We start from the raw sequence: 13,230 nt of genomic DNA on the forward strand, positions 1-13,230 counted from the left end.
GATCAATGGTTTTCATGTGATTTTTTTTTCTGTGCATAAACACTGTATATGGTTCAAAATCAGGAAAGGATTGTGTCAGGGATGTATCCTGTCTCCATACCTTTTCAATCTATATGCGGAAGAGATCATTCGGGAAGCTGGATTTTATTATTGTGGCAACAGTATTAGAGGAAGACTCATCAACAACCTACATTATACAGATGACACAACCCTACTTGCTGAAACTGAGGAGGACCTGAAACACTTGCTGCAGAAGGTCAAGGACTGTAGTCTTCAATATGGACTGAAGCTCAGCATCAAGAAAACAAGATTCTTAACACTAAACCATGATAAATGGAGAGAAGATTGAGGTTGTTAAAAATCACAGCTTGCTCTGCTCCACAATGAGCACTCTTGCTACCAGCAGTCAGGAAAAGATGAATTGCACTGGGAAAAATCTGCTGTCAGGAACCTCTTCAGAGTGCTGAAAAGCAACAATGTCAGTCTAGAGACTAAGGTGTGCCTGGACCATGGTCTTTACAATTACATACTATGCATCAGAGAGCTGGGCAATGACTAAGGATGATAGAAGAAGAATCAATGTCTATGAGTTGTGGTGCTGGAGAAGAGTCTTGAACATATCAAGGACCTCTAAAAAAACAAGTCTGTCTTAGAAGAAGGTGAAACCAAGTTTCTCTTTGGAGGCTAAGATTTTAAAGCTCCGTCTCACATACTTTGGACATGTGGCCAGAAGGGGTCGGTTCTTGGAGAAGGACATCATGCTTGAAAAGATGGAGGGACAACACAGGATAGGAATATCCCAGATAAGGTGGACTGATACAGTAACTGGGGCTATGGGGGTTGGAGTGTTGGAATCAGTGATACTGGCTCAGGAGAGGATAGGCTTCAGAGCTGCTGTACCTAGGGTCACAGGCAACTCAAGGGCACATAACAATTTTGTTCAAAAGCTAATAAGGTGGTGGAATCGTGTGGTCCGACACCTGGCACTTGGCTGGGCTGAGTCACAGGTTCTGTGTAGGGGCAACCCAGATGGTGGGAACTGGGCTGAGAGCAAGGAGTCTGAAGCAACTTTCTGGGTGAGTGGGACACTTGGTCCCTGCAGCGTCATCAGCACCAAGGAGCAGCACACTCTCTAAAGTATGTCAAAAGCACATGGGGATCAATCCACGGAGATGACACGTGGCACCGAAATAGGCTCAAGGCTGTCCTCGAAGGTAAGTCACTGGTCGGGGCTGGCACCTGAGACTAGAGATGAGCCCCGAGATAGCTCGGATCAACCCTAGCCAGAATGAAGAGGGCACACAAAAAATGGTTTTTGGTGGTCTGAGCTAGGATACCAGCAAAAAATACCGAAGACTATTTTACTAAGTTTGGAGGGGTTGTTGACTGCACAATAAAAATGGACCCTAACACTGGAAGGTCAAGAGGGTTTATCCTCTAAAAATTCAACCAGTGTGAAGAAGGTGCTAGATCTGAAAGAACACAGGCTGGATGGTGTGTCATTGAACCCAAAAAGATGATGGCAATGAAGAAGGACCCAGGGAAGAACATCTTTGGTAGTGGTCTGGATCCTGACGCCACTGAGATCAATAAGTACTTAGGAGAATTTGGGGAGACTAACTTCTCATGGAACCAAAGTAGAACAAAAGACGTGGCTTTGTTTTCATTACAAAGAATAGAAACCTATGAAAAAGGTTTTGGAGAAAAAGTTAAATACTGTCAGGGGAAGCAAGTGTGAAATCAAGGTGGCCCTGATCAAGAGGTACCAGCAGCAGCAACATGGCTCTGAGGGCATGGAAATAACAACTGAGGGACTAGAAGCACTTGCAGTGGTGTTGAAAGTGGAGATCAGAGTCTGAGCTGGAGCTAAGGTTAGTGGCCAGGCATGGTGGCTAGGACTACTCAGCCTATCACAGTTACCACTAAGGCCACGACTACAATTACAGTCAGATGGCACAAATGACAAGAAGAGGTAGAGACACAGCAGCCCCCAGAACAACTACAGGCCAAACTGAGGCTACAGCTGGCTGACCACACTGCTCATGTGGGTATCAGTGAACACAATCCTGTACCAAATTTGGCAGACTTCCTATGGCCTGTCCCATGTACATCTTAATTCGTTTTCCCCCTGGAAATCACTTTTCCATTTACTGTTTCCAGAGCTCTAGTGTTAAGCAATGAATATGAACGCAGCACCATTCTTCTGTTTTTCATTCCCTTCACAGTATACCACGATTATCTTATTCAAAGTAGCTAGAGCTGGTCCATCTTATCTCACTAATGTCTTGTTGTTGTTCTTAGACGCTGTCGAGTGTAATTCATAGTGACCTTATGAACATAAGATTTGAACTCAATCCTGTCCTGCACCATCTTCACACTTCCTGACACACAAGAGCCCACTGCAGCAGTCAACGTGTCAATCCACCCGGTTGAGGGTCTTCCTCTCCTTTTCCGATCCTCCACCCTTCCCAGCATCATGTCCTTCTCTAAGGAATAACCCCTCCTAGCAACATGTCCAAAATATCTTGCTTCCTAGTTTGTATAAATCAGGGAGCTCCACCAAAACTTGTTCACCATTGGTAACCTTTATGGCTCTCACTTGATGGGCTGCATAGGAATCAGACTGACTACATTGGTGGAAGAAATCATTGGAGCTCAATATTGGCAGTCAAAACTAGGTCAGGGGGCCACAGAAAATGAGAACTGAGGCTCAAATGGAGACTTGTACACCAATGTTCATAGCAGCGTTATTCACCATCACAAGAACATGGAAACAGCCCAAATGTCCAGCCACAGTAGAACGGACTAAGAAATTATGGTACATTCACACAATGGAATGTTACGCAACATGGAGGAGCAATGATTTGTAAATTAATACCTAACTTGGGAAGGACTGGAGAGCATTATGCTGCATGAACTAACTCAATCCCATAAGCACAAATACTATATAAAACCATTATTGTAGAATGAATATGAGGATCTGGGGGAGGAGGGAGCGGAAGCAGAGAGGTGAGGATGGGTAGCACAATTTGATGTGCCTGTGTGTGAAGGAATAGAACTTAGTAAAATAAATCAATCTAAAAGAAAACAAAAAAACAACACAACTAGGCTAGAGGCAGACTCTGTCAGGTCATCACTTACTCATATGAAAGTTCAAATTGAGGCTGAAGAAAATGAAAATAATTTCACAGGAACCAAGATACAATCTTGAATTAATTCCTTCTGAATTTCAAGATCATTTTAAGAATAGGTTTGGGAGAAGGAGGGCCAGAGCAAAGTCCTCGTCCAGTCAGGAGTGGGGAGAGCTAGCTTTGAGACTCAATTGCAGGAGGACAAGTCAGACATAGCAAAGTCCTAGCCGCCTCAGGGATGTGGAGACCTACCTTTGAGGATTCGAGTGTCACCTCTCCTCAGTTTTTGTAAGCTTAGTCAAGTCTAGACACATGTGACATGATCTTAGTTCTCACTTCCACCGGGTCTATGATTTCTGGAGAAACCAATCACCGTTACTGCGGTTCACAATAACAAAGTTCTTTTGGACTCAAGACTTGCCCTAAAACCTCAATGCCCAGGAGTCATGGGCTCCTGGGCCCTCCTCCTGCTCCTCTCGGGGGCCCTGCCTCTGCTCTGCCCCAGTGCTGGAAGGGCTCCCACTCTGTGCGGTATTTGCACACTGTCGTGTCCCAGCCAGGCCAGGAGCCCTGGTACATTGAAGTTAAGTTTTGTGAACAACACAGCATTCGTGCAGTTTGAGAGCAACAGCGATGCTGAGAATTTGAGGTCAGAGCTACTGATGCCATGGATGAAAGGATAAAGGTGGAATGGTACTACAAGATGTGGATCAACAGAAAGATTCCATGAATTTTCCGAGAGAATCTTGAGACCCTGCTCACTTACTACAACCACAGCGAGTCCAGGTCTTTCACTGACCAGGGCGAGTGTGGCTGCTACCTGAGGTTAGATGGGAACATACAGAAGATATGCGGCAAGCCTACAATGGTGTGGATTTCTTCTTGTCGAGTGAGGTGGACATTCAGGAACGAGGCTGCTAGGAACATCCACCGCAGGTGGAGTTAAGAGACTTTTGAAAATGCAGTCTTGAAAGCCTGCGACATGAAGCACCTGTGTGAGGTTATGCTTCCCAAATATCTGGAGGAGGGGGTAGATATTACTGAGCACAGACTCCCCAAAGGCACATGTGACTTACCAGTCCATCTTTGACCTTGAGGTCATACTGAAGTGCTGGGCCCTGGGCTTCTACCCAGGGGAGATCACTATGACCTGGCAGTGGGATAGGGAGGACCAGACCCAGGACATGGAGCTTGTGGAGACCAGGCCTGCAGGGGATGGGACCTTCCAGAAGTGGGCAGCCATGGTAGTGCCCGCTGGAGGAGCAGAGATACACATGCCAAGTACAGCCTAAAGGGTGGCCTGAGCCCCTCATCCTGAGATGGGAACTGTCCAACACCTACTATATGATAATGATGGCCTGGTTCTCTTGGAGTTGGTGCCCTCCTCATCCTTGCAGTTAGAGGTGTAATGCAAAGAGGAGCTCAGGTGACAGTGACTAGAACACAATCACAGAATCTCAATCACAGCTTCTATAGGAGGCCTCTGCCTTTTATAAAGCCAAGCGTGATCTGTCCTTCTCCAACTGGTGTCTGAATTTGTCTGTGCTCCTGTCAGTACAATGTGAAGATGTAGTGGGACTAACTCCTGTACACCAGAACCCCCTACCAACTTTGCTGTGTGTTCCCTGGTCCTACTGAAGTGAGACTGTAATTTAAGTATCTACTGCCCTGAGCCACAATTTCTCATTACTCTTTTGAAAACGAGAATCTGAAAGCAAATGTGATAATTAAAATTTTCACATTAAAAAAAATAGGTTTGAAGCACTGAACACCAATCATCAAAGACCAAGTGAATTATGGGATGTATCAAGGATATCATCCACGAAGAAAGCAAAATGTCATTACAAAAATGGAGAAGATCTAATTGGATGTCAGAAGAGACTCTAAAGACTGCATTGGAGCATGAGAAGCCAAAACTAAAGGAGTGAGAGCTGAACAGATTTCAAAGGGCAGCTCAGGAGGGCAAAATATTATAATGGAATATGCAGAGAAATGGAATTGGAGAATAAAACTATCATACTGACAACACTGTGGATAAGAAGGTAAATTTTCAATACAATGACATACAGAGATTGAATAATTTGGTGTACAACAAAATATTCCACTGCAGTATTTTTTCAGATATGTAACACATTACTTTTTACGCAATCTGATGCAACTCAAGTTTTATTTTTATAGTGGTCTCTTCGATGATTTTTAGAAATGATATACTTAGTCATATCACACTCTGTAAAACTCTGCCCCAAAACATCCAATTCCATTCTTTATCCGAAACACAGAAATTTACAATTGTGCTCAAAGAGAAAAAGCAGTCTTTCTGATTTTTCTTAGGGTTTAGTAGAATATAACTAACTGATTCTTTGTCAGCCTGGGGTATTCTTCCATACTAGAAAAATCAACTATATAATTATGGGATATGTGCAAATGGGTATATACCAAAGAACTGCAAAACTTTAATCCGTATCTACTTTCAGTTTAAGAATTCCTTGAGTGGCCACTGAAGGAAATAGCATCCTTGTAGACCAATCACAAATGTCTAATTCTTAGACAGTTCTGATTGTACTGATCCAAATAATGCAGTGGCAGCAGGCTGGGTAGAGGGATCACCAGCTTTTGGTTTCTCCAAAGGCCATCTTGCTTGACTTGGGAGGGCTTGGGAACACCCACAAGTTATCTTCCAGAGAATTTCCGGCACAGGAGCTGTGTTCCGCAAAGTGAGTCTGGTTTTCTCGACGCTGCCACTGCTGCTTTGCCAGCGAAGGCAGCTGCTTGGGGAGCACCAAAACAGGGTGTCCATGGCTCCCAGCTCACCTGCGCCAGGGTGGGGGGTGGGGAGACATCCAGAGGACACCTACTGGCTGGTCAGCGCTCACCAGACCTGGGTTCGCCGTTCAGGACCTGCGTGGGCTGGCAGGCATGCTGTGGGCAGAGCAGGCAGAGGAATACACAAGGGGCCCAAAACCATGCAGGGCACAGCCACTCTTCAATTCTGATGCCACATTCCTCATAAAGTTCAGCGTCCTGAACGACAGGATGCATCCCTGACAGACACATTTCCTGATCTTGAATCATGCAGTGTGTCCCTGCTGTTCTGACTGCTGCTTTTTTAGATTTCGTTAAGCACAATCAGGTGTTCTGAAATTCCCAATCTCCTCAAGGTTAGCCACAATTTGTTGTGATCCAGTCAAATGCCTTAGTCAAAGAAACACAGACACTCCTCTGGTACTCTCTGCTTTCAACCAAATCCATCTAACGGTGGCAATGATGTCCCCAGTGCCACTGCCTCTTCTAAATCTAGCTTGCACATCTCATAGTTCTCTGCTGATGTACTGGTGCAGCTGTTTTGGATAATCTTCAGCAGGCCCTCGCTTGTGTGTGTTATTAGTGATATGGTTGAATAATTTCCACACTCCATCAGGTCACTTATTTTGGAATGGGAATAAATACAGATCTCAGTTGTCTTCCAGATTTCTTCGCATAACCTGGTGAGGACACCCAGGGCAGCATCTGTTTGTTGAAATACATCAATTGGTATTCCATCAATTCCCGGGACCTTGTTTTTCGCCAATTCCTTTAAAGCAGCTTGAACTTCCTTCTTCATGCCCAGTTCCTCTTGACTCAGAAATCTTAATAGGACAAGGAACTTGGCTGGCTGGTTAGCAGCCAAATGATTACTGTACTACCAAGGCTTTCTTAGTTACTAATTGTGACCCTTTTCAGAGAAAACCTGAGCTGTTGACTTCTCTGTAGTTCAACAGCTGGTACATTACACCTATAAAACAGTGATTTTCCATTCTATTGATTACATTGTAACACAGTGTACACAATACACTTACTTACATACCTACTCACACAAACATCATGAAACAACACTTAACCTACTTTAACCGACCTCACTGCTCTCTACTAATAGCTGATCCTCATTTGGGTTTCTGAAGCTGTAAGGAGATTCCCTATCTTTCTCCTGAGGAGCACCTGGTGGATTAATAACGGTAGAGGTAGGGCTGTTCTATGGACTAAGCCATTAGAGCTCCTATTTACTACATGCCAACTCATTCACTTTCTTAACAAAAAATGCTTGTTTGTGACTCAGTGAAACTGATAGGTTGACAGCGTGAACCCACTTGGTAGTTTTTCAGAAAGATTTCATGAACATCCTATCCAAGACAACTCCCCTCTGGCACATGGCGATAGTGAGTTCGAACTGAAATCAGTCCCGAAGGTAACATGGCAGGTTTTCAGGCCTGGCCTGAGTTAGAAAAGGATAGTGATAAGTACTAAAATGGAGAAAAACTGGGAGGGCAGGGTATGGATGTGTGCATGGATGGCATAAAAGGTCTTATTTTGGACATACTTAATTTAGAATGGCTTTTAGCTATCTAGATAAAAGTTATCAAGAAGCTAATACAAGATGTTTAGGCTAAAAATGTATTTATCAGCAAAAATGACTGATGAGTAAGTGCAGGCAAGGCTATCAAAGCAAAATCCACCTGAAAATTTCCAAGAGCATTTCTCTACATAACTAAGACATGTAAGTAAAGAGAGTGATAAACAATTTTAAATTTAGAAATTTATTCTGTTTAATCCACAAGCTTTATATAGCTTTAGTTAAAAAATAAAAACAAAAAAAACCTGAAAAACAAAAACAGTGAAAACAAGACACTATATTTCAAAGTCTGGGCCCTCCTAGCCTTTCAAATACAAGAGCTCTGAAAACTGTATATGCCAGTTGGAAGAACAAGACGAAATTATGAAATGAGCCACAATATTTCAAAAACCAGTATTTTATATTACTTGAACCTTCCTGGGTCTAGTTAATTGCCTTTACAAAATAAAAGGGGGGGGGGGAATCAAATTCCAGTGTTCCAAATCAACTTGTTACACATCAATATAAACCCACAGTGTCCTGGCAAACAACATGCTTTAATTTTCTGTCTCATCCTAGAGCTCAAATCCTGATTCATTCAGCAGAGACTCCACAGGCAACAGGAAAGATTGTGGCATTAAAATGTTCATTTATACTTTTGTGGTACTTCAACAGTGGTCTTATTTCTGGGTAAGCTCATAAACCCTAAGATCAGAAGTATAACTTAAATGGGTGGTAACACTCAAATGACAAAAATAAGGAGGGTAGGAGAAATAAAAGGGGGAAAAGAAAAAAAGCCACCGGGAACTGCCAGGGGCATTTATTAAGGAAATAATAAAATGCCAACCATATTTAAATCCCTTTTTTTAAAAAAGGGATTTATTTTTGGCTTAAAATTCTTTACTCAAAATGAAATTTATGTCAGCTCTCAATGAAAGAACATCACTAATACATTGTGGACACCTTTTGCAATGTAAATCCATGCCTCCCCTTTTTATTTTTACATGGTGAACTTCAACCTAGCAATTATTACAACAAATGTTATAATCTAAAGCTCAAACACATTTTAGCAATTTTGAAATTGAATTGCGTACAAACCAAATAAAATTTACATCATAAAACATTCCCATCTAAGACGGTGGGGACACTTGAGCCTTCCTCATTGACCTCAGAGCCTTTTCACGTAGGTGCTTTTCTAAGTCGTCAAGGTTGTCTTCAGCTTCACTTTCAGTCTCCTTAAAGAGAAAGAATGGTCATATTGCTTTTGTTATGAGCTACTTGTTGCATACACAACAGAATCAAATCTTGGCCAAATACAGATGCTTGGGATGATTTTCACCTTACTGTTCAGAGACCCAGCCTGTTAAGTGACTATCTCCATTAATGACCTATGTTGTACTTTGTATTTTATAAAGTGGAACAAATCATACTTTTGTTTTCATTTACATGTGAGAAATATGCTACAGTAATTTGCCCAAGATCACAGAAACAGTTCCGTACAAACAAAGACAAGAGCTCGGGTTCCTGATTTCTAGCCTACATACTAGCTTATCAATTTCTGTACTAAAAAGAAAACCAAGGAACCAAGAGAAAATGCATAAAATCTACTTAAATAAATAAAACAGTTGTGGGATCAAGAATTTCTCTTGGTCTGCATGTATTATCTAAGATAAAGCATCTTTATTGTGAGTAAGATCGGCATTAAAGGGACTGGAATAATAAATACTTATACTCACATACAGCATTGGGACAATGTGCGAGTTGGTGCCAAAACTCTTACAATTAAAAATTTGTGTATAATCTTCATTTAATTGGAGAGAACAACTGCTTAAAATGGTTAGCATAGAATAGCACTATATAGATGGCCCAAGCACATACTCATATACACTTGAGTTCAGAGCAACATCAAAAGGGGGGAAAAATTGTATATGGTCATGTCAGTTCAAATCTGCCAAGGACTAACTGTGTGTGAAACTGTAATCCACCCTCCCCCACGAATAACTGTTTAATTCCACCTGTGAAGAAAAACCTCTTGCTCCTGACTTCGTACACCTGTTTTATGACTTCTGGAAACAAAAGGTTATGATTAAAGCCTAAGCTCTTAATGCTCAAGACTTGCTCTTTCCTTCTACTCCAGTTCTAGGTATACAATCCTTTTAGTAAAGAGACTGTTAAAAATACCCATTTTGCTCCCTTACTAATTAAAATGTATTTGCCTTTCTGAGAAAACTATATGAAAAAAGTACATTAGTTCTGAAGTTTTGGTCAATAGGAAAGCTCAAGGCAAACCTTGAAACTCAATCCAAACTACTACATTGTCCAACTCTTATAACTCAAAAAATGACAATCCAATTAAAATATGGTAAACATTTCTCCAAGATAATAAAAAGGCCAATAAGCACATAGAAATAAAAACTATGAGCTTCTAATTCCATATGTACTAGAATGTCTATAATCATAGAATAAAAAAATGGTTTATATATCCATATAATGGGTATTACTCCATAGTAATCAAGGCTGAAGTACTGATTAATATTGCATCGTAGTGTATGATGAACCACAAAAATATCATACTAAGTGAGAAAAGTCAGTCACAAAGACCCATATATTGTATGACTTAATTTACATGAATTCCAGAGCAGATAAAGCCACAGAAATAAAGTAGACTAATGACTATCTATAGCTCTAAGGGCGGGAATAGATAAGGAATGGCTGCTTTTTTTTGAGTGATGAGAATGTTCTCAATTTGATTCTGGGGATGGATATAGAGGGAAATCATATTACTCGATGCAACAAATTGATGACTTTTCATGGGAGCCATTTGTAACTACAAGATAACTATGTACATATATGGCATTCATGAATACCTTCTTCGGCTCTGGCTCTGCCTCTGGTTCTTCCTGTGCTGATGTGGTTACAGGAGCAGCAATGGCTGCAGGAGTGACAGCTGCTGCAGTAGCTGCAGCCATTGCCTTTTCCTTCTTGTGTTTTTTGTGCTTCTTGTGCTTCTTATCCTTTTTGTGTTTCTTATCCTTCTTTTTCTTTTTTTTCTTTCCACCTCCTTCTTGGTCTGAATTCTAGAAACCCAGGGAAGTAGGGAGAAGCAAGAAAATCAGATTACAAGTCTGTCCTGTATTTTATTTTAATTCCTAAGTGGACAAATCTTAGGGTTTATCGGCTCACAGGATTCAAAGGCCAACTGATACACCACATTAAATACATTCTACAAGCAAAAAGGGTCTACACTTACATGCACAGGAAAATGGAATTACTAAAGTAAGCCACTGGGCACAACTAGATCTGAGTCAAACTCTAGCTCTTGTATTAAAGAAATAACTTATCCTGGTGAGATAATTAACTTCAGATGTCTGAGTCTTTTTCACATCCTAAAGCAGGTTTAACATCTACCTAAGAAAGCTGTTTTAAGGATTAAATGAGAATATCTGCAAATTGCCTTTATGATGGTGTTAGGTATTAATGGGTCAGTTGATTAATGACAGCTCTATGTAATGTAACACTGTCTGATCTTCATCAACAACTGCTGAGACCATTGTGTCAATATCCATGGTATTATGGGTTGATGCCCTCTTTTTCCTGCTAATCCTCTATTTTAGCAAGCATGATGTTATCTTCCAAGGACCCGTATCACAATCCTTTCTTCTAAGAAACACTCAGGCTCTATTTCTTTCAACATAGATTTGTTTGTTCTCTTGGCAATATTCGTTGTCAACACAACTCAAAGGCAGGCTTCTTTATTCCTCACTCAACTTTTATATGTATATGAGACCAATAAAAATACCATGGATTGGGTGAAGTGCACCTTATTCCTAAAAATGACACCCTTTAAAAAAAAAAAAAAGACACCCTTTCTTTAGCACTTTTACTTTGTAGCAGCAACTCTGCCCAATGTCATTTGATTTGACCACTGCTTCCACTGGCACGACTGCCAATAAAGTCCTTTGCCTTCACCTTTTGTCCATTTATCATAACGCTATTCACTGGTCAAGTTAAGGTTTTTGTTTTCTTATTTATTGTTGGCAGGTGTTACTAAGTCAGCTGTCTCTGACTCTCAGTGACTCCATGGCACAAATGAAACAAATTCCGCCTTTTTTAACAATATACGTGCTGTAGCTGCTCTTAGATGCATCAATAATGCTGAGAGACAGAAGTTTTTATGAGGTCAAATACATACCCTGGTTTCTAACAGTGACATGAAACATGGTTACATTGGTGAATTTGAAACCACTGATAACCAGAGCTGCAACTATTGTGAACCCTACAGGTTAAACTAGGGTGGAGCAACCAGCCTGAGATCTGACATTTGACTCAAATCCTAGGAGTCTTTTTCCAGGGATATTAACACATTATTAACAAAATGCCTCTAGAGAAAGGGGATGGGGTGGGAAAGGGAGGTACCAAGAGAAATAAACACTTCCTTATCCAACAAATCAGAATTTATATGCATCTGCAAGTTCAACAAAAAATAAGGAACCAAAGAACAGATCCCTTTCAACTTTGTTCACAGAAAGAACAGAATATTCCATGGACTGCCAAAAGAACATATAAATCTGTTGGAGTGAAGCGTAACAAGGGTGCTAGGAGGCAAGGATGGTGAAACCTAGCACATCGTATTCTTTGGGCGTGTCGTCAGGAGTGACCAGCCCCTGGAAAAAGACACCATGGTGGTAAATATAGAGGACCACGAGAGAGAGGGAGATTCTTAACATGATGGACATGGTGACTCCAATAATAGGCTTAAGTCTCAGTGACTGGGGTACTCAGGATGGGTTTGTCAGGGGCAATGAGATTGGCACAGGATAGAGCACAGTTTAGGGCTGTTGTACATAGGGTCGCTGTGAGTCGAAAACGACTCGACGGCACAGAACAACAACAACAACAACATGGTGGAAATGGTGGCAGTGGCACAGGCTAGGAAAAGGTTTCAATCTGTTGTTCACAGGGTTGCTATGAACTGTTATCGATTGATATTAAGTACCTAACAACTATCCTGCAACATCCTGACAACGGTGCTATGACTGAGCCTACTGCTGAACCCACTTAATCCCTATCATTGAGGATCTTCATTATGGTGCTAGAAGTAATTCTAAAAATAGAGATTTGTATTATTTTCCCATCTAAGTCATCATCTGGTTTATTGTTAGTATGTGTTTTCATTTCTTATACATCCCATGTATGTAAAAAGGCAGACTCTGCAGTAACTTCAAAAGTAAGATTTAAGATTCCTCCTAAAGCCATCCAATTAGCATGAACAATAAATGTTAACTCTATTAAGAGGGTTAAGGAGACCTGACAGTACAATGGTTAAGCAAGGAGGTGCTGAACAAAAGGTTGGTGAGCTACAGGCAGGAAGAGCAATCTAACAATATTAGGTAATGATAACTTCTAGGTGATGAAATTTTGCTATGTAATAATAGTAACAGAAATTTTTTTGTTTCTATGTAGTCTAATCTTAATCTCTTCAGATTCTAGCAAATTTTAGGGGGTTAGTGTCAGGTTCTCAGAGAACTGTTCATGCAACTACCACCACTTAAACTTGTTCTCTAAATTTTATCTGAATCATAGACATGTGAATCCCACTCTGCTTTCGTAACAACACATAAAACAAGCAGATACATACCCTTGCCGGTGATGGGCTCGGTGTTGGGCTTTTAGCCTTTTTGACCGGCACCGCTGGTGACCAGTTTGTGGTGGGTGACTGAGACTGGATAGGGG

The 13,230-nt window shown here is 41.2% G+C and overlaps 1 protein-coding gene and 1 pseudogene across 1 annotated transcript in view; one reads left to right on the forward strand and one right to left on the reverse strand.

Moving 5' to 3' along the window:
- Window positions 1–1,172: 1,172 nt before the first annotated feature.
- LOC102865881 lies at window positions 1,173–4,532 on the forward strand (annotated as a pseudogene).
- Window positions 4,533–5,993: 1,461 nt separating this feature from the next.
- LOC102866286 (serine/arginine repetitive matrix protein 1-like) overlaps window positions 5,994–13,230 on the reverse strand; it is a 28,936-nt gene continuing 21,699 nt past the window's right edge. The window contains exon 7 of the mRNA XM_006883652.1: window positions 5,994–6,050. Coding sequence (XP_006883714.1) covers window positions 5,994–6,050 — 57 coding nt within the window. The remainder of the gene's footprint in view (window positions 6,051–13,230) is intronic.

This window comes from Elephantulus edwardii, unplaced genomic scaffold (genome assembly GCF_000299155.1).
Source record: "Elephantulus edwardii isolate Elephantulus edwardi_28Jun2011 unplaced genomic scaffold, EleEdw1.0 scaffold00028, whole genome shotgun sequence".
Lineage (NCBI taxonomy): Eukaryota > Metazoa > Chordata > Mammalia > Macroscelidea > Macroscelididae > Elephantulus > Elephantulus edwardii.